Below are 23116 nucleotides of genomic sequence, written 5' to 3' on the forward strand. Positions count from 1 at the left end.
CAGTTTTAAGAAATATTTATCACGAAAATAAAGCTCTCTGGCGCTGGGAATTAAATATACAGGGTAAAATTTAGACTAATCGGATATGCAGGTGAAAAAACAAACTGTGAAAAAATATGTGTGTGAATATGTGTATGTTTATACCTACAAATCTCAAATGTAAATTGACATAATATGGACCATTAAATGACGGTAACAACCTGACCGTTTGACACTTAGCTAATCTGCATACCAGTAGGAGAGAGCAGAGATAGACTGGCTGTGTATGAAACGGTAGGCAGCTACCACAATCCCTCATGCCTGAGCTGTTCATATGTTAACACCCACTAAATGATTAACCCTTTACAAGTATTAATATGAACTTTAGGAAAAAGAATATAAACAGAATTGCCCTTTTTTCTATTGTGAGTTAAATGAAGTCACTGCTGCCTATTCTAATAAGCTAACCGTATGACTAGCTTGACGAGTTCTGGGGACATTTTTACATGGGATGTGTCTGAAAGATCTGTGGAAAAAAAGACATTGCTTAAAATAATAAAAATTATTATTACAAACGTTACAAAAGGACTTTCTGAGCTGAAAACAAAAAAAAAGAAAATATGTTTTATAAAATTTATTGAGATATCAACTGAAACACCTGTCTACAGTCGCTCAGTTTTGGATCTTAGTTTGCATAAAAATAAATTTATGCCAGTTTTTACCCTGAGCTCTGGCTCGCTCCTTTTTTTCCCCTCCTTTTTTCCTCCCTGTATCACAAACTCTTCTAGTTCCTCCCTTTACCCAAGTTTGATTTTAGGAAGTCTTTATAGCCACAGGGTCAAAATGAGACGCATAAACACTACAGAGCAGGGGTCTCACCATGGGCGCAGATGATTATAGTGACCTCATCCGAAATCTACCATCTACAAGCATAAACGTTGGGGTTTTAATTTAATTAACTGTACGTTTGTGGAATTCTGTGTTCCACAATGCCCTCGTTTTTAAACTAGGAAGCGTTCAGTTCAGAGGTTACATTGTTCGGAGCTCCGTGTTCCAGTTCCAATGTAAATTTAACGCACCTTCTCAAGTCCGGGGTTCTAAGGAGCTGGTAACTGCCTGTAGACTACAGACACAGGCAGTTACCAGCTCCTTACGGTACGTGTCCACTGGCACTTTTTTTCAACGCAATCCGCTGCGCTGGATCTCCTTGCTCGTTTTTGAATTAAAATGAAGCAACAGAAGTAGACAGTCATAAGTTTAATATTTTTATTTTTTTTACCAACCTCACTGTAACCTATAGCTCTATAAATCCATATTCTGCCGCTTTCAGCTTCTCTTCTGTGGTTGAAAGGCGCCTGTTCTGTGTGTGTGTGTGTAAGTATGGCAAGCCAACTAAGCCAAAACGTGTGGGAAAGAAACGCCTCCACGCGTAAAAATATGACGTGTGCACACGTAAAAAAATCACGTGTACAGGCGGTAAAACTGTTCGTGTATACACGTTTTGGCATCTAACATCCAATCGGTAAACGCGCCTATGCATACATTTGCATTGTAATAAGGCAGCCTGACAACACATGATGTCATGCAACGTATTGTATTCCATATTCATAAGACGCTTACGTGGGTTACAACGCAGTGTCTACGTACCGTGACATAGCCCCATACATACTCATACACACTCTGCACGCAAGGTCCACATAACTGAAACGTTGTAATCATGTGTCTATGATGTACCCCCTATTTCACATGATGTAACCCCCGCCATTTTATATCCATAGTGTTTATGTTCCCTTGACCTGTATCATCTCTGCGAAGATGGCTGTTCACAATTCTGTTAAAGTTTTCCTGAAGCAATCTAAATCTTCGCCCTGCCATTGCTTTCAGTACTTGTTAGCTCTAAATAAATTACATTAAATTACAGTAAATTACATACGGGTTCCTCGCCATCCTCTGGGGGGGGGGGCGTGCGCTCAAAACGAAAAAAAGACAATAAAAACACTTCACATCTATAAAACAGAGAATGCTAAAACAGTTTAAAAAAGCTATATTTTAATATAGCATTATTTGTATTGTATACTTTGGATGTCTATTTTATTAAAATGCAATTCATAGTATATATATTAGTCATATTATTGTTATTATTATTATTATTATTATTATTATTATTATTAGTTTTTGTAGTACTAGTCATCTGCACAATAATCTATGGTTATTTTGTCATTTTGATTTGCTTTAGGACAATAAAAATGTAAAAGAAACTAATAAAAGATACAGAGAAATTGTGACTCTAAATTTACTAAATTCAGTGGCTGAACACCGAATGTTGTTTACTAGGGCTTAAAAAAGCAAAATTACATTTTAAAAGTATAACTTTTTAAAAGTTAAGACTTTAAGTGTGGACAGTTAGGACTGAAATATTGTGTTTATATTGATTGTAGTTCATTTTTTAAATTTTTTTTTTAGACCTAACATTTTTAATAACAGCCTTGCTTTAGTGTTAATTGTGCCGCTATAATACGACTTGACTGAATATGACTTTCCCTGTGGGATCTGTCTTACACCTAGCAATAATAGTTATATTTCTTGTGTGTTAATGTAGGGAATGTTATGTTCCCTGAGTAGGGCACTGTGGCATTAAAAATACTTGTTTATCCACATTTTAATCTGTCCTAGCAGATATGAGGTGTTGTACAGGCATATTAAGACTGCTTCTACAGCTCAGTAAATGTTGCCATCTACAGGCTGCATATTGCAACTGCGGCTTTTTGAGATGGACAGTAAATCCCAAGACGTTAATTTTTTACGTCTGTACACGTAATATATCCACGTCTGTACAGGTGAAAAAAAGCACGTGATGTACAGACGGCATAAATTTACGCCTCCACACGTAAAAAGATTACGTCTGTACACGTAAAAAGATAACGTCTTTATCTGTCAACACGTGATTTTTTTACGTGTGGACACGTCATATTTTTACGCGTGGAGGCGTTTCTTTCCCACACGTTTTGGCTTAGTTGGCTTGCCATATGTAAGAGGCTTGTGTGTGTGTGAAGACGCAGCCTGCTCTTCCCTCATTGGCTGGACGCAGCCTGCTTTTCCCTGATTGGCTGGACGGGACACAGTGCGGTGGCCGGATTTATTTGAATAAAGTTGAGCCGGAGGGCGGAGCTGCGTTAAACGCAACAACCCGGCATGCACCGAGGCATGCAGCGGCTCTCTCCATTGATTTTATGTATGATGTTATTATGATGTTATTTTAGTAAGCAGTCGCTGTTAACCTCTTAACCTCCAGGCCTGTTTTTGCCATTTTCCGCCTGAATTTTACACACAAATCTTGAGGCCTTATACTCAAACAGGATATAAAGTAGAGACAGTTTCATGAAGTATTGTTATTTAAAAGCCTTTGAAGTTTTATTAGAAATACTTAAAAATGTTGAAATGGATCCCCAGTGGTCAGAATATGATAAAAACAACAAAAAAATTTAAAATTCATGTTTTAGAGCCTATAACTTGGTCAGTTCTTGTGGTCGAAAACATTTTTCTATTTAAACTTGTTCCATTAGTGGTCTACTTTCACCCTGTAAAATTTGGAATTAAAAGGTCTTATAGTTTAAAAGATATTGGACCTACAGTAAATAATAACCTTTCAGCAAAGAACAGGCCTATTCTGACAAAAAGCCTTTAAAAAACGTGACTGACTACCTTTCCTGCACTAAATGGGCCTAACACGCTCTCTACTGGGCCATAGAATAAGCCAGAAGTGTGAAGTCTCGCAGAAGACTCTCTTTGACTGGTCAGAGCCTGACGACAGCGGTTAAATTCGGCCTATCGCCGCTCCTGACTCCATTTCTCCGCCTCTGATTGGCCGAGAGGTCTGAGTGACGACACAGTCGCTAGGTAAGGTTCTGAGGATTCAGGAAGTTTTGGACCGGTAGCGATCGGACATACGGTTCAGTTTATACGAATTAATTAGTGAAGGCATTAATAAGATGATCCGCCGCTTTTTGGGAGCACTCTTTTCGCTTTCCTGAGGATTTCTACAGACTGGAGAGGAGTATCAGGTCGAGTTTGGTATCGGATTGAAGCTCTCACTCTGCTGAACGGGGTGAGTGCCTCTGTTCGGGTCTGAGCCGCGAGGGCGGGGTGAGGGGCTCCTCAGAGCGCTGCTCAGGTTTTTCTTATGAGATGAATCTGAAGTTAAAAAAACTTACTCCTTTGCCTGTAACTCAGTAACGGTACACGTTAGAGATGAAAGGCATATATCCCCGTAATCCTGAGAGCCTGCCCGTTCGTTTGATGTATATTGTGTATATCTTTGGTAAACTATGTCGTTATGAAAAATATGAATATTCATATCATAACTATATATTTTTCTTAAAATCTTGTCTGCAAGGTATATTAACACTGGAATAGTTAATATTTGAGAATATATAAAGATAAAATGACCTAGATGACTGAAAAGCTGAGATTCTAAGCTTTTAAATGGTATATAGCTTGTCTATATTGACCGTACAGTTACTCAGATAAACACAAGCAAATATGATTTTAATAATTCATGCGGATTTCTGGCCCGCCGGCGGGCCAGGGCGTGTTATAAGATGTAAAATGTTAACATTGTCTTCCTGGTCTTGCCTAGGCTGTAGCAATGAAGAAACAAAAAACAATGATCAGGGTTTATTTAAGAACCAAACAAAGTAATAAGGAATAGTAGGATGTCATTGATTAGGCATCATGGTGTAAGAATGCGCGCAGATGGCACTGGGGACATATTGACATACCAGACCAATAACAGTTTCAGTATGGCTAGTGTTGATCAGAAAAGTGATTATTCTAAAGTTTATTGCAGCATATATATATATATATATATATATATATATATATATATATATATAATTTTACAGCTTGGTCCCCCCCAGTTCAAAATGTCCACCCGCGGGCCAATTGCGAGACGTGTTGTTACAAACAGCAGAGATGTAGTAATGATTCAGGACGCTGTGACACATTACAAATACGTGCTTACATGCTGAAATACTTTATATTATGCTCTTTAACAAAGACAGACATGTGGTATGGCATATTAATGAGTGCATAAATTAATTATATATATAAATTAATTATATAATTTCTATTATTATTAGAAAAATAACAAACGAAAATTAACCCAAAATGTTGACAAAAATATAATCTAACGAATTTCAAAACATAGAAACGAAAAACGTTAAAATGGTATTAATACAACAGTTTAACACCTGGATCAAACAGTTATAAGGATTTATATTTATGCTTAGTACACAGACTAAGCTTAATAGAGCAGACACAGGCATTCTGCTGTCCAGAATTTTAACAGATGCTTATTCTTACTCAATAGCTGGAGTTTTTGAAATGAAAAATTAAAAGAGAAAAGAACTTTGAACTGGACATAACTTTATTTATGTCATTTATGTCACATTTCACTTTGCTATTATGTAACTGAAAGTCACTTTTAATTTTTTTTTCATATCTAAAAAATAAAGCATCACCCTGTCATCTGGTGCTGCATGTCAAGTATATAAACCTTAAAAAAACATTTGAAATACACAGCAATATAAAGCTATATGTTAGCGTTCATTTCTTATCCCCAGGGCAAATTTATTTAAAAAATGTATATATTAATTAATTGATTAAAATCTCTCCTGCGCTTTAAAATGCTGCAGTCACGCAGAACGAGCTTGAAAGCTTGCATGGCACTGCCATTAAAAAAACTTTTAATAAATAAAGTCCTATAAAGTGTAGCAAAATGTATGGTATTAAATTCGAATATTTACTCATATTCAATCAAGAGAAATCAGGCAAAATGCGCCGCTCTCTCTCTCTCGCATCGCCGAGCTGAATTCAGCGCGAGGCTTCAAATAATATAACAACTCAGTTTAGTTAAATTAATTAAGATGAGTAAGGACCTGTAAAGTTAATCAAATATTGTCAAATATAAAGGATAGGTTGAGGTTTTGGTGAGCTGTTTCAATTATTTGAAACCGAAACTAACTGAAACTGATATTATTCTGCGCACTATTACAAAGCCTTTAATTTTGTTTTAAATGAATTTTTATTTTATATTAATTATTTTTTAATTAATTTTAAATATTTTTATTATTTTTATTGATCAAATATTTTTTTTCTTAAGATATATATATTTTATTTTTGATGTATTAATTTTTATGATCTTTTTAAAGTTTTTTATTTTTCCTTTTTTATCTTTATATTTTTTCCGTCTATAGTAAATGTCAGTTTTTATTTCTAATTTTTCTAATTTTATTTATAATATTTTTAATCCCTTTTAAACTGTAAATGCTCAGCGGCACAGTAAATGAGGGTCCTCCTCCAGTGTAAATAACCGATTGCTTGATTAATGTTCAATGTTGCAAACCCAGTTTTTACATAAACAATAAACAGAATAAAGAATAAAATAACATTGCTGATGTATCTTCAACAGCACATCGCATCCTATTCACTTCAATGGAGAGAGCCACTGCATACCAGCTGGGTTGGGTTGCGTTGCGTTGAACGCAACCCCGCATTCTTTATTCAAATGAATCAAGCCGCCGCGCTGCTTTCAGCCAATCAGGGACTTCACACACACACACACACACATTCGAGCCTTACACACACAAACGGCAAAATATGGATTTATATAGAGCACAGTAAAGTTCATTTAATCATTAAAAGTTTAAAATTGACTACGCCTGTAGCCTTATTTGGATTCAAGATACGCCCACACGGCGAGACGAGAGATCTGGTGTTCTGTCGACTTGTGCTACCCTGACAAACCGTGCTACCCTTTTGTGTATATTTAAAGGTAAAAGCACAAAAGTAGCACAATATTAGAGCATGTTTCCAGCAGAAGTTCATGTACTATGTTTGGATAGTCTAAACCACCGTATCAGGGTAAAGTTATGGTAGTAAGAGTTTATTATAATCTTTTTTTTTATTTTATCATATTTTATTATTATTGTTATTATTATTATTATTATTATTATTATTATTATTATTATTAATTGCCATTACACTTTGACAATGTAATGACAGTCCAGGTTATTAAATGAACAAAAAATATTAGAAAAACAGAATTATTATAGTACACTTGAAATAATAATAAAAATGTAGGTTAGCACATGCGCAGTGTCTTTAGAAAGCGTGTATCGATGGGTAGCATCACTCGACAGAACACCTGGCATGGCAGAATGTGTTGAATAAAATACGTGTTCTTGTCCTGTGCGGCCCAGCCTCACCCAGTCTCTACCTACAGCGGCCCCCAGATAGAATAAGATTGAGACCACTGCTATAGAGCCAGAGAACCAGCTTAAGTTCCAGACCTGAAGATTCAGACCAGTAGTTCCAATGAACTTAATACACATAAACAGTCCACAAATACAGCTACAAACTACAAAAGCATACAATAGACCCAACAATAAATGCTTAATGTTCCTACAAGTACAGGCGTTTAACAAATATCACTCATTTGTATCTCTACAGGACGCCAGAGCAGCCAAAACATTAAGTACACACAAAAATCACCAGTCACACGGCATATTACTTAGTTTCACGTTGAAGGGCAGCCTTTAAAAAGGCTTTTTAATATAATATGACACAATATCTGTCTTATTTCCATGATAGTTAGCTAAATATTTCATTAATCCAGCATGCGCTCTCCGTTTTACTACTAATCAATGCGCGTAGCCTGACCCCTTCATCCGAGCGCAGAGAAGGGGCTAGGCAGCCATGGCCCCGCCCCTGGAGTGAAAAGCATGAGTCTTATTGGTTAGATTGTCCTAAGACTTTTCTAATAGACTCATTACTACACCCTTCTCAAAATCAGGAGAAGGGTCCGCGGACACGTGAGCAGAAGACATTTTAAAGAGCTTTGATTGGTCAGTACCGCTGTCAATCATACAGTCCTATAGCAACGAAAAACACAGGCTAATGCTTTGAATTAGTTGCTGTTTTTTCGTTAATCTATAAAATAAATGCTTACACTTGCAATAATTATATACATCCTGATAAAAAAATATGTAATTATTTACATGCACATTTGGTCAGCCCTTAGAAGGCCTTAGAGGCCTTACTGCACACCACTGATATGTATATTGAATATGAATTATACATAATACTTAAGGCTGGACAATAATTTAAAATCACTGATTGTCTCCAATAATGTTTTTGTAATTTTTAAACGAATATATTTTTATTAAATATTGGCCTAGAGTTCTAAGACAGCAATGGTCCTCCAACTAAAAAATATTCTTAAGAGGCATTTAGTATTTACAGCATCTGTTACCGACTGACGTTCATTACAGAGAGCTGCGTCAGTTTAGTGCATTAATTTGAGAAGAAAAGACAGAACCCAATAGGCATATGTATAGCCATACACCTTATATAAGGTGTATACACCTTATATAAAGTTCTTAATACCAATACAGAAATGAAGAAATGTATTGTGTGTAAAGGATGATTTACACTTCTTACATAGGTATAGGCTTCATAAATGTATTTAAAGTAAAAAAAAAGTATTTATTGATTTTAATAGTTCCTAGATTTTTTTTTTGTTACAGATGTACTGAGCCATGAGACTGCAAAAATGTATATAAAAAACTGTATGCTAGAACTGCATCATTTTTAATTTCTGCCTTGAATGTCCTGAATCATTACTACATCTCTGCTGTTTGTAACAAATCAAACCACATTTACATATTTAGTGAGTGACTCCTTAGAGCAGTGGAAACATGGGCCGGTTCTTAAAAGGTTCCCTGGAACCGGCTCCGGCACCAGCACTTTTTTGGTGGAAAAGAGGTATAAGAAGAGCCGGCTCTTTCGGCTTCCAAGTAGCTCCTTATATGTTTTGGTTGCTTAATTCAATTTATTACCAAATTATGTGTACAATGAATTAATAGAGTTGAAACATATATATAAAATATATATTATTTATATGGCTTCATTTTTATAAAAATAAATAATGAAATACAAAAAACAAAGTCATCTCAAGTAAACAAACAGGTCCAATGTAAATGTGTATATTATTTTCAAATGTGCAACTCTATACAGTGAAATAAACAGCGCTGAACACCATCAACAAAGTCTCACTCAACAAAATAAAAAATAATTGTGCAAATAAAAAAAACAAGCATCCAGGTGATGTTTTTTGAAAACTTTAGCAAAGATTGACATAAAAAGGAGCTCATCTTTGAGGGGTTGATTCTGTTTCTGTTATGATCTGCCCTGTTGTGGAAGAGGGAGCTGATGTTGCTACAAAACACAGTTTATGTGAGGTCACATGTGTAAGGTGTGGGTAGATCAAGCACTTCAATGTTGAATGCTCTTTTTGTCAATCAGAACGTGAATCATCTTTTTTTATGTTCCATTGTATCTTAATTCTGGCAAGACTTTTCTTCTTTCTTTTTAAAGAAAACTAAAATCTCTGTAAATATGAACCTTGGTGATATATATGTTTTTTTTTTCATACACTGATCTTGATTTTAAGTATATTATTAATATTATTATTTTATTGAGTAAATACTACTATCATCATTGTAAATACTTGATTTGATATCTTCTTACTGGAGTTTATTCCCCTTTTGAAATCCTTTAGAGATTGCTAAGAATAAGAAATGCCTAAAAACTGTAAGAGTTTATGAGGAGCTTTCACTGTTGCCTCTAGTTAATATTTCTCTATTTCTATCATTTGGTTTCTTCCTTAATGTTTTTTTTAATGCTGTCTTCTATTGTGGTTTATATGTATCATCGTAAAACTTTAATCTATACATTTATATTTATATATATATATATATTGGCTCACTCTCTGGAGTCAGCGCTTGTCGTTTATTTCAAAGAGCCGGCTAAGAGTCTGACCCATCACTACTAATAACTACAGTGCCGTAGTTTAACACTTTATTGCTGTGCTGTTGTACCAGAAAAGAATGTAGACTGTTAAAACTTACTCCTATCAGCATGTTCTGTGTTACAGGAACCAGAGTCACTGAAGATCAAAGAGGAGATGGAGATCATGGGAATCTCCACAAAAGGCGATGAGACTGTTCTCCTCAGTGACACCATGGAGGAGTTCAGCGTTCCCGCCACTGTGTGGAGTGGTGACGTTAAAAGTAGCTGTTGTGAGGGAAGGGGAGGTCATTTTAAACATTGAAAGCCCACTTTTTAATGTTGTGGTAATTTGACAAGTTTTTGTGTTGTGTTTGTAATATTTCTTAGCATGTTCTGTTAGGGTTTTTTGGGTGGGCGGGAGGGCATGTGTTTGTGCTTTTGATTTTTGATTGTTTATGTATGTGTTGTGTTTAAACTAATTCAAAATAAAATGTGTTTAATTGTTTTTATAACTGTCTTTTGAATTTAAACACATTTCAATTAAGCTTACTATCCTTTCCTGCTAAAACAAATATTCTATGGTTTTTATATTTTTCTGCTGGTTTTGTGGTGTTTTGCACTGTTCTTCTAAAGGTTTTTATCAAAATGTAAAAGTCTATTTAAGCCCTTTTAAACCCTTTGAAAGTATTTTTTTCAAAATGGGCATTTTTCAGAAAGACATGTGCTTGTGGTTTATGATCATAACAGTTTCTGCTTTTGAGAGTTTACACTGCTGGGCTGAAGCTATACTAAACCATAAAGAGGCATATCTGTGCTGCACCACCATTTATTCAATGGTATTTGGATATTAGCATTTAACCAAAAGTTTTTGAACACAGCTCAATCAGCCAAAAGTATTGGCATTCCACCATTTAGCCACAGGCAGTAGCTTTTATACTGTTTGTAACAAAACAAACGATAGTGTGATATAAATTTCGTCCAACACTGTAATGGATGATTTACACTTATGTATGTACAGGCTCACAAATCTATTTCTTTATTTTAATAAAAAAAAAGAAAGAAAAATCCGCCCAGTCTCATCTGACTCGGAAGCTAAGCAGTGTTTAGTCTGGTTAGTACTCTGGGAACTTGTATGAATAGTCTTGCAAAGCCTACTACCAGCCACACCGGAACCTTTCCATTGATGAACGCATGGTGGCCAACAAGGCAGGAATCGGGATGAAGCAGTACATGAAGGACAAGCCCACAAAGTGGGGATACAAGCTCCTCATCCTGGCTGACATCTCCCGTGACTACACATGCAACTTCAGTGTCTATGAGGGGAAGGCAAGTAAACCATCAGGAAATGGCCTGAGCTTCGACACTGTTATCAGTCTTCTCTGGGCACAGGGTACACGGTGTACGTTGACAACTTTTACACCAGCTCACTGCTCTTTCATCACCTGCATAGAATTGGTTTAGGGGCCTGTGGAACCAACTGTGAGACCAGAATAGGCTTCCCAAAAACAACAGTCAATGCCCTGCCTTAAAAAAGTGGAGCGTGGTGACATACAATGGATCAGGGATGGCCCACTGCTGTTTGTGAAGTGAAGGGACACACAAGAGGCATCACAATGTGCTCCGCTGTCCGCAAAGCTTACAGTCTGTGCAGCAGGCAGTCTGTGCCGCGTCATGTCAGAAGAAAAAATGGAACGTGATCTACCCAGCAGATCCCTGTGCCGGAACCTGTGAAGGCGTACAACAAGTTCATGGGGGAAGTTGACTTGTCTGGCCCTCTCATAAATACTATTCTGTGACACAGAACACCAGGGGCCTCATGTACTAAGACTTGCGTGGACTTCCTACTAAAATGTTCCGTACGCTCAGATCTGAAAAGTTCCGTACGCACAAAAAAATCCGGATTTATCAAACCGTGCGTAGGCAGAATTCCACGTACTTTCTCTTAGTACATCACAATCAACTTGAAATCAAGCGCAAATGCACGAAAGCAGCACACTTGCCACGACTCCTCCCTCAATTACGCAGAGTATAATGTTATATTATTATTATTATTATTATTATTAATAATAATAATATTATTATTATTATTATTATTATTAATAATAATAATAATAATAATAATAATAATATTATATACGCATAGCGTATAATTACCCATGTTTTAAGTTTTATTATTCTAAGATAAATGCTTTCATTTAAATGCTTTAAATGAGTTGCCTACCAAAAAGACACACGTCACGCACTCAGCTTTTTTTTTTATGCTCTTGGAAATCTAAAACTGCTTATAAGCCAGTCATCATCATGGGCCAAAAAAACATAATGGTCACGGAAAATGCGCGCTCAATGAATTCGGCCATTAGCAGTATTTTCCAGTAATGCCAACGCTGCATCTCCAACAACTCCAGCGCAAACCTGATCTAGGCTAAGTGGAAACACGTTAAACGATTATTTCTGTAAGACAATGAAACTGTCTGATTAATTTACTTTATTTTACCCAATAATGGCTTACTTCAATGTGTGCATAAAGGATATCTTAATAGTTGTAATTTCAATGCATCGCCTCTAAGTGTCGCCAAATGACAAAAACACAATACATACGCACAAAGAAAAGGCGTACGCCCAAAACAAAACTTCCGTGGGGGAACGCACTTTCACACGTTCAAGTCAAATTTAGTACATCAGACCGCGAGCGTGAAATATGTTGTACGCAATGTTTTTGTGCGTACGCACCTTTAGTACATGAGGCCCCTGGTGTTGACATTGTCGTGGTGAACAGCTTCATCACCAGCATCCATACACACATATTGTAAACGCCAATAATAACTGGTGTTTTTTTTTTTTAGTTCTGCAAACTCAAGTAACCCCTCCCTTTCCAGTCCTCTCTGTAGAGATTATCCAGGTGAATCATAACAGATCCAACTGAACAAAACACTATCACCTAAACCTCATTGTTATTTTTTTTGTTTACTTTACAATACAAAGTTTCAACTTTTCTAAATATTCCTGGGGCCTCATGTACTAAAGGTGCGTACGCACAAAAACATTGCGTACGCCATATTTCACGCTCACGGTCTGATGTACTAAATTTGACTTGAACGTGTGAAAGTGCGTTCCCCCACGGAAGTTTTGTTTTGGGCGTACGCCTTTTTTTTGTGCGTATGTATTGTGTTTTTGTCATTTGGCGACACTTAGAGGCGATGCATTGAAATTACAACTATTAAGATATCCTTTATGCACACATTGAAGTAAGCATTATTGGGTAAAATAAAGTAAATTAATCAGACAGTTTCATTGTCTTACAGAAATAATCGTTTAACGTGTTTCCACTTAGCCTAGATCAGGTTTGCGCTGGAGTTGTTGGAGATGCAGCGTTGGCATTACTGGAAAATACTGCTAATGGCCGAATTCATTGAGCGCGCATTTTCCGTGACCATTATGTTTTTTTGGCCCATGATGATGACTGGCTTATAAGCAGTTTTAGATTTCCAAGAGCATAAGAAAACAAGCTGAGTGCGTGACGTGTGTCTTTTTGGTAGGCAACTCATTTAAAGCATTTAAATGAAAGCATTTATCTTAGAATAATAAAACTTAAAACATGGGTAATTATACGCTATGCGTATATAATATTATTATTATTATTGTTATTATTATTATTAATAATAATAATAACAATAATAATAATAATAATATAACATTATACTCTGCGTAATTGAGGGAGGAGTCGTGGCAAGTGTGCTGCTTTCGTGCATTTGCGCTTGATTTCAAGTTGATTGTGATGTACTAAGAGAAAGTACGTGGAATTCTGCCTACGCACGGTTTGATAAATCCGGATTTTTTTGTGCGTACGGAACTTTTCAGATCTGAGCGTACGGAACATTTTAGTAGGAAGTCCACGCAAGTCTTAGTACATGAGGCCCCTGGTCTGCAACAATCTGCCCTCTTTTCAAGACTGTCAAATCTGTTTATCGTGTACATATTTTGAATGTCTTGTTTTTTTTATAAAATATACAAAGTTAATTTTTCCCCAAAATAATAAAAATCATTTTAGATAAGCTACGAATCACCTGTTAGTGTAAAACCTTAAGCCTCCATATCAGATCTGAAAAAGGAGGTACAGAGGATGGATGAACTCAAGCTTTGCAGATAAGCATCACCTAACCAAACCTTTCTAATAGCAAGAACAAAACTTGCACAAGCAAATTAGTTAAGTCACCTCACACTCAAACTTCTAATCTAAACTGTTCAACTGGTTGAAGGGCAGTTACAGTTGACCCAGCAGTCAATGGGTTAATAAAATAAAAAAGGGAGTTAAAAGTAGAGTTGTGATTGAGCCTGACTGCACAAAGGGTTAAATCAGTGGTGTTGTGCTGGTGTACATTTTAGGAGTAACAGGTTTTTTATCAGATCAGCATGAATCAAGGGTAAAATTTTACCAGTGGATGAACATGGTGAGCAGCAGTCCTTCCACATTGGTGACCAAGTCTTGCACATTATTTTGAACTGAAAGGCATATTAATGACTTCATTGGTTGGTTGATGCAGTTTGACAGAGTTGAAGTCTCTTTTCGTGGAGGAAGAGCCGTGGGAATTAAAGGCATTCGTGACCAGGCTGTGGTGGGACATGCTTCTAAAGCAGACCTGGGCATTGTAAGGCCAGCGGGCCACAACCGGCCCGCTGACTATGAGATGATGATGATAAATTATAAGGCAATAGTTAAATATGTCGCGCTGTCCGCACCAAAAACTTTTGTGCACGTCTAAGCGATAGATAGATGAAATGAACAGAACTAAACGGTGCAGGCCTGGTTCGGAGCTTAATGTCCGCTTTACTCTAACGAGCAGAAATAAGAGTTTCAGATTTACCTCAGATTCAGTGAATATGAGCGGGAGCAGAGCGCGGGGTCCTGCAGCGTTTTCCCTCAGAGGAACTCTGATCCACGCGGGGACTCAGAGCGCTCTCTGGTTAGCAGTGTTAGCGGTCCTGGTGTTCAGTGGAGGCGGAGAGAGCGCGAGTCAGTCCGGGGAACAGTCTGTCGGAGCGGCGCTGCAGCGGAGAGTTCACGGCTAGCGCAGAGCAGCTAATACACGAGGCTAAACACAGCTAGCCGAGCTGGCTAAGCTAACAGTGCTAACAGAACTTTACTTATAGAGAGATTATCCCAGCTTTATCCACCAGCACACTCTCAGTATGGACTTAAGTGTCCTTAAAATTACCGGTTAGTTTAATTAATACTGATTATTAGTGAATTTAGTTCAGCCTGTGAGGAACTTTTTCCTCCTCGTCTCTCCCGCGCTGCTACTCCCGCATCTCCGCTGTTCTCTCTCGTCCCGTGGGCGGGCCCCTTCCAATCTGGTACTCCACCCTCACCTGTACACTAATCCCTCAGTAGATCCCTTAATCACTTTTGAGGGACCTTCTTGCAAAAATATATATAAAATATATAAAAATATGTACTCTGTACTGCTTTTCTTTTCTTTTTAAACTATTTACACAAACACAATGACTATTTTGAACATGTTTAGTACTCTTTTAAACCATCACTATGCATGTATAATACTTTATTTATTACTGTATTTATTAGTGTATCTATTTTAGAACTAGGGAGTTTTACATTTTTTAGCCGGGGCTACATGAGGAATACGCGAAAGGGGCGTATCCCATACTGAGATACTGAATAAATGCTTAAAAGAGAACACAAATTACATTTAAGAAAAAAATATGCAAGAAATAAAACAAATTTACCGGACGTGAAACACTTTTACTAGAACTGAAACACATTGGTCAGTAAAAGAGCAAATGCTGTATTTGGATATTTAGCTAAGCTAGCTACCAATTATAATAGTCAGTAAAACAGGAAATACTGTTGTTTGGACATTTAGCTAGGCTAGCTACAAATAATAATGTTCAGTAAATCAGCAAATTGCGTATTTGAACATTTAGCAAGCTAGCGAACAATAATAATATTCATTAAAACAGCAAATGCTACATTTGTACATTTAGCTAGGCTAGCTACCAATAATAATAGTCAGTAAAACATGAAATGCCTTGTTTATACATTTGGTCAGTAAAATAGCAAATGCTGTATTTGGATATTTAGCTAAGCTAGCTACCAATTATAATAGTCAGTAAAACAGGAAATACTGTTGTTTGGACATTTACCTACACTAGCTACCAATAACAATGGTCAATAACTCAAATGTAGAATTTGGTAATTAAGTGTAGTTGGTGAATGACTATGCTCTTTAAAAAAACAAAACAACACAACCCACAAGCACTCACAATAAAGAACTTTATAAACATATGAATACAAGTTAAACCCATGTTACTCTACCTTTGGAAGTAATTGTATATTTAACCCTTTTAAGCCTGAACCAATAACAAAAAAACATATTTTTCCGAATTTCAATCTTAAATTGACTATTGTTACACTCAACACAAATCCATTTTACACTGGCTTTCTCTGTTGGGCACCTTTGAGTATTTAACAAATAATAACATGAGACAATCTCAGGCCTATAGGTTTCATGTCCAACATATGTTGAGAAAACACAATGAGATTGCAGATCTGCAATATAAAAGTAGTTTATTAAAACACACAGATGAGTAAATATAGAGGTGAAGCAATACAAAGATAATAGTTTGTAGTGGATAAAAACAATTAAGAAACTACATGATTTGGATATTCTTAGTAAATTTTGGAGATCAAAAAACCTTAAGCAACATATAATATTAAATAAGGAAAAGATAAGAGAGCATAAAACTTGAGTAATACAACAACCAAATATCCATCTATATCCCTCTATGGTTACAGATTTTTAATCAGAACGAACCATAGACAAATGAGAACACCATCAGAGGGAATGAATGAGCCTGCAACCTTACTGCGCTACACAAGTCTGGAGGGGGTTGATTTCAGTATGGGAACTACGGCTGGAGCGTTTTATTTAACCTCTGGAAAGGATTTTGTTGGCCTCTCTGCGGGTCTGGATGCTCCTCCAGTCCACACGGCAGTACCCGGAACAGTGTCGTCTCTCTCTGTGGCTCTGGGTCTCACTTTTGGGAACACACTCTGGAGTTCCTCAGCTGGTGTTTTCACTTCTTCTTTCATGCAGATGGGCCTAGTGGTAGTGGAAAAGACTTACGATTTGCACTTTTAATTGCCTTCAAACTGAACTAAGATGGAGTTTTCTCTCCTGTGTGAATGCGCTGGTGTTTTTTGAGTTTACTCTGTTGAGTAAAACTCTTCCCACAATCTGAGCAATAAAACGGTTTCTCTCCTGTGTGAATGCGCTGGTGTTTTCGAAGATTACTCTGTTGAGTAAAACTCTTCCAACAGTCTGAGCAGTGATACGGTTTCTCTCCTGTGTGAATGCGCTGGTGTATTTGGAGAGTACTCTGTTGAGTAAAACTCTTCCCACAGTCTGAGCAGTAATACGGTTTCTCTCCTGTGTGAATGCGCTGGTGTATTTGGAGAGTACTCTGTAGAGTAAAACTCTTCCCACAGTCTGAGCAGTAATTCGGTTTCTCTCCTGTGTGAATGCGCTGGTGTTTTTTGAAACTACTCTGTTCAGTAAAACTCTTCCCACAGTCTGAGCAGTAATACGGTTTCTCTCCTTTGTGAATGCGCTGGTGATTTTTGAGATTACTCTGTGTAGTAAAACTCTTCCCACAGTCTGAGCAGTGATACAGTTTCTCTCCTGTGTGAATGCGCTGGTGATTTTTGAGATGATTCTGTTGATTAAAACTCTTTCCACAGTCTGAGCAGCAATATGGTTTCTCTCCTGTGTGAATGTGCTGGTGAATTTTGAGATGACTCTGTGTAGTAAATTTCTTTCCACAGTCTGAGCAGTGATACGGTTTCTCTCCTGTGTGAATGCGCTGGTGCAGTTTGAGATTACTCTGATGATTAAAACTCTTCCCACAGTCTGAGCAGTGATACGGTTTCTCTCCTGTGTGAATGCGCTGGTGATTTTTGAGATTACTCTGATGATTAAAACTCTTCCCACAGTCTGAGCAGTGATACAGTTTCTCTCCTGTGTGAATGCGCTGGTGTTTTTTGAGATTACTCTGTTTAGTAAAACTCTTGACAGAGTGCTGATGTTTCTCCATGTTGGGACTTGGCTTCAATTGTCTGTTAAATGTAGCAAACTGTTTCTGTGTGTTCTGGAGATTCTTCTGGACGGCTTTTGCTTCACCTCTTTCAGCAGTTTCACATTGCTCTTAGTTAAATATCCTGGTTGTTGGTGATGAATTTCAGGAGAATATTTTAATTTCTGGAAAAAAACAAAGAAAAATGCCATTAAATATTAAAATAAAAGCAGGTCAATTAACTGAAGAGAACTGCCTAAATCAGTTACACTATACTGATAAAACTACTGGTACATCTTCATTTACCATAAAAGCTTCTGTCCCAGTCGAAGTCCATAGTGTAAGGGAGTGCTGGTGGTCCTCCAGCCACTAGAAGGAGGCCACCTTTTGTCACTCATAATAATCAGTCTGACACCTGTTTAGTGCCTTTATAAGGACTGAATAGAATAATAGAATAGAATAGTCCGATTGAGGCCATTTCAAATATTTCTATCCAATTGGATGAGGTGGACAATCCTATAAATAATCCGATACGAAGAAGAATAACAGCCTTGTAAACACCTGTACCCGATTACATCCCCAATCAGAATGTTTAAGTATGTTTGCGCATGTACCACAGCGTTTTAGGGCCACTCTTAAAAAATAATAATAATAAAACCGTTGACTTTGAGATTAAAGTTTATTAGGAGAGGAGATATATTTGTATTATTTTAGGTAAATTTAACTTTTACCACTTTAGCTGCAGTTTAGGAGCGGAGCAGAGGGAAACAAGCACTCATGAGCTGTTAAATAATCACCATCAGTTATCTGCATGTAAGATGCTGATTATTAATGCTGTAGTGTTACTGTTACTAGGGCTGGGGTGACGCGTCGACATAATCGACATCATCGATTACGAAAATACATCGATTTGCATAACGTGCGTCGGCGCGTCGTAAACATGGCGGCGCCTGTGGAGAGCATTAGAGGTTAGATCGGGCCCAAAAATTCCGAACCGACCCAGCCCGAGCCCGTGCACGTTCTGCTCTAGCCCGACCCGACCTGAACCATAAACTGGCTGTTTTCGGGCTGTTTGAATGAGCGAAATATGATCAGAATTATGTTAATTAACACGGTAACATAGAAGCATAGAACTATTATTTAATTAAAATGATTTTTAAGAACAGCTAAACACAGTTCTGCAAGTCAAACGCGGAGGAGTTCACGTGCAAGAGAGAGAGAGAGAGAGACACACACACACAAACAGAGAGAGAGAGATTTGCGTGTTCTGGTGAGAGCTACTCACAGGTGAAGGTTTTCTTTTATCTCCTCGTGTTCATATTCTAGTCCCATACATAATTCTACAGCTCCCTCAGTGTTTTCTGTCGTATTTTGCGGCTAGCGCGAGCGCTTACAACTGACACCGCGGACCGCGGGGTGCCGCCGCGCTTGTGCCGAATCCGACTCCCTGCTGAATCAGACTACCACTTCGCGGACAGAATCGGCACAACACCCCCGCTGTAGAACTGCGGTAGTGAAAACAGCGCTTATAAATAAATTAGTTTAGTTTCACTTTCAGTTTTCATTATTTTCGTTTTTTTTTTTTTTTATAAAAATATAATTAAAAAACAGACGCCTACATCTCGGACTATTTTCTGGAGCCCGGGTCATGTCTGGTTCGGGCAGAGAATGTAAGCTCTAGAGCAGCGTTTCTCAACCTTTTTTCTATCACGTCACCCTTTAAATATATGCGAGATGTCAAGGCACCCCAGTTTACGGGGGGGGGGGGGCGGGGTGGGTGTGGTGTGCTGGCGCAGTACTTCAGGTGAGAACAGGGGGGGGGGGTGCTGGCGCAGTACTTCAGGTGAGAACGAGGGGTGTTGCTGGCGGAATATGAAATAAAATAGCGCGTCACAATTAGCGCGATTAGTGCTGCCTGTGAATTGGGACACACCTCGACACGAGCTGACTCTGGAAAGGAAATATGCACGTGAGGCGCAATATTTTGACGGCACCCCCGATGGTGCCGCGGCACCCTGGTTGAGAAACACTGCTCTAGAGAGCATGGACTCCGGAGAGCAATCTCCAGCTACAAAAAAAACGCCAGCGGGCATCTAAAGTTTGGGAGCATTTCACGCAAAAGGGCAACAATGTGGTCCTCTGCCATATGTGCAAAAGGAGCACTTGAAGCGCAAACATCCAGGAGCACTATGTCAACAGGGTCACACAGTAAGTTACCGTTTACATCAGGGTCTCCGCGGGTGTCCTTAAAAAGACTTAAGGCTGTCTACCAAAGGTTTTAAACCTGCCACAGGCAGAAATTATACAGTTTTGGTTTATATTTGTGCATGGCATTTCGCAGTTTCCAGAAACAGCAGCATTATTCATAAGTTCAGGTGTTTAGCTAAGCTAGCTGCCTTAAGTTATTTTAGCTAGCGCCGTCGGCGCTGCGGTGTTACACCGTTTTCTGTCACCGTCGGAATTTTGTGACCAGTGCTCACGGTTATGAGCGTTCATTGGCAAAACGGAAGCTTTCTATACCTACACCTTCACCCTCAGCCCTAAACTGAACCGTTTTGGCCAGTCGGGGTAAACATTAGAAACGAACACGTTTCGAATCGGCCAGTGCACCGGTCTGCTGAGAACTACTTGCCCGTGGTCACAAAATCTAGCGGTCACAGAAAACAGTGCAACACACGGTTGTGGTGTATGGGAGCTTATCCATTTTTAGCGTTATAGATCTAAATGTGTTGTACATGTAAGTGATTATAAGTGTGGGGTTTGGTTTAGTAGGCTTGTGTTGTTGTTGTTATTATATATAAATATAGTAATTTATCGTTTGCTTTAAAACGTAAAATAATAATTATTTAAATATGTTTCTCAATAAATAGATTAGTCGACTAATCGAAAAAAATAATCGTTAGAATAATCGTTTAAAAAATAATCGTTAGGGACAGCCCTAACTGTTACTGTACATAATACAGTGTCCAGATTTTCTCGTGGCAGCCTCCTAGAAGACCTGTGCAGAATTTTTTGTTCCTTTCGTTCCATGTAGTTCATATTTAATAAAATATAATAATAATCTTTAATGACTGAAAATGAACTGAATAAGATGAGCTTTCACTTAATTGATCAATAGTACCATTTGACCACCCCAAAGAGAAGCACTTACTCCATTAAATAATCAATGCTTCACTTTCTTATGATCACCATGAATAATCAAACATTTTTTTACAAACAAAATTTACCATGCAAGTTAACACTGTTCAGAAATTTACACCAAATTGATACAACCCTTTTAACCCTGTAAATGCTAAAGTTGTACCAGATGGACTTGGTCCTCACTGTTGATGGTAAACTTCAAGTGATGCCCCAACTTGTTTGCATTTACATTTGAATTTAGGTAAGATGGCTACAGTTAGAGTGACACTCAGAGATAGTAGAGATAGAAATGTGCACCAGTTTATCAGAAAAATGTATTTCGTTGTTAGAGTCACTTCAATCTACCCCAACAAATAACACTTACTAATTACTATGGAAAGATCAGTGCTGTTGTTAGAGTACCAATTGTAACATTGATTCCAGTAGACACTTTTTTAAATCTAAATTTAATTTAAAATATTGTGGTTACATTTTTTTGCATTTACCCTATTGATGTCCTGCAGGTTCTTGAAAAGGAGATCTTACTGCAGTAGATCTTGTTTGTTGCTCACCTTGTCTAAAGTCTTACTATTTATGTATTCTAAAAGCTTTCCATAAATTGAGGTCGTTCACAGCTCCTCCCTGTAAAATCACTCTCTGACATCACAATGGACCATCCTGATTTCTGTATAGAAGGGTACTTCACACTTGTAAAAGCGTTTGAAACTTCATATGCAAATTAAAGTTTTAAACAAATAATTATAAACAAATAATTATATAAAAACATTTGTTTGAGTTTATTTGTAAATAGAATGGTAAAAACTTGTTCAAATGAGTCCAGCAAGCATTCTCATTTTACTACAAAATAGAAGCCAATTTAGACAGAATTTTTGTACACATTAAAGGAAGAAGTTACTGATGTTGAGAATATTTGGGCCAGATTATATCAGGTTCTGTGTGGAAATAAAACAAACACCCCTGGTTGCTTGAGTCACTTAATCCGCCTATTATGTTTGGGGTCAATTTGACCCCTTTCAATGTTTAATGCATTTATGTAAGCAGTTAATCTCATTTTATTTACCTTTTTATTTATATATTTGGTGAAACTCTGGTTAATAAAAATACGTTAAAACAAAATAAATAAAACAATTCTTGGTTTAAACAATTAGTATGAAACACTCAACTGAGAAAACACACCTCCAATAAGAGGTAAAACACCCAGATAAACAGTTCAAGCGCTTTTTGTTGTGCCGGTACGTTGGTGCACTTATAACTCCACTCAGTCAGCGAAAGTGAATCGAATGAGTCAACCGAGTCAGTTGATTCGTTACTCACGGTTCACATAGAGCTCGCGGAGATGGCGTCCTCAGTAGCCATGACAACAGACTCCCGGTTCCCGGTGCTCCCGGTCAGAGCGCAGCAGTACCCAGCACTCACAGCGGGAGACGACGCAGTGCACGAGCGCCGGGAAGATCAGAACACCCTCCGTGTTCAACTCACACGCGAGGTCCGGCCGAGCTGCTGCAGACAGGCGCGAGGAAACTCAGCAGCAGCAGCTCTCAGTCCGCGGAGAAGCGCCTTTACTCCACAGTCCGGCTGAACTGCCTCTTCAGAGGTTCCGCAGTAAAACTGAACTGAACGCTGCGGTTTAGAGCACTATACAGTACAATAGCACTGTAACTGTGTTATAGAGCGGATAACAAGTAAATAAAAGCGCTCCGGAGAGTCTAAACACAACTTCTCTCCTCACTTTCTCTCTCCTTCTCCTCCAACACACACCCACAGACACTCACACTCTCCCTCTTAGTCCCGCCCCTACTCAGCGCGGATTGGATAGAAAAATGTCTGTCGAGCTTTTCACTCGTATGATTGGCTGAGCTGAACAGGAAATCAGCAGGAAAAACCCGCGAAACAGAAAAGGCTCCTGGGAAATGGAGTTCGTTTAAACGTACAACGAAAAACAAAGAAATAATACAAATACAAATACACAGGATATTTTTAACGGTCCTACACACGTATCTATTGTTATCTAGCTAGCAAATGTTCTCAGTGCATTTTTAACCCAAGTATATAATGTTAT

General features: G+C 37.8%; 1 protein-coding gene across 1 annotated transcript; it reads right to left on the bottom strand.

Annotated features, from left to right (window-relative positions):
* Positions 1-16413: 16413 nt before the first annotated feature.
* Positions 16414-22745, bottom strand: LOC111189519 (zinc finger protein 585A-like). The gene is made up of 2 exons (XM_049478030.1): positions 22372-22745; positions 16414-18101 (listed from the first exon to the last, which is right to left on the bottom strand). The coding sequence occupies exon 2, from the start codon at positions 17935-17937 to the stop codon at positions 17002-17004; it is 936 nt and encodes a 311-aa protein (XP_049333987.1). The 5' UTR covers positions 17938-18101; positions 22372-22745; the 3' UTR covers positions 16414-17001.
* Between the last annotated feature and the right edge of the window lie 371 nt (positions 22746-23116).

The sequence above is a fragment of the Astyanax mexicanus genome, chromosome 4 (genome assembly GCF_023375975.1).
Source record: "Astyanax mexicanus isolate ESR-SI-001 chromosome 4, AstMex3_surface, whole genome shotgun sequence".
In the NCBI taxonomy this organism is placed as follows: Eukaryota; Metazoa; Chordata; class Actinopteri; order Characiformes; family Acestrorhamphidae; genus Astyanax; species Astyanax mexicanus.

Coding starts and splice junctions, on each gene's coding strand:
- LOC111189519 (XM_049478030.1), bottom strand. CDS start 17,937: ATGGAGAAACATCAGCACTCTGTCAAGAGTTTTACTAAACAGAGTAAT.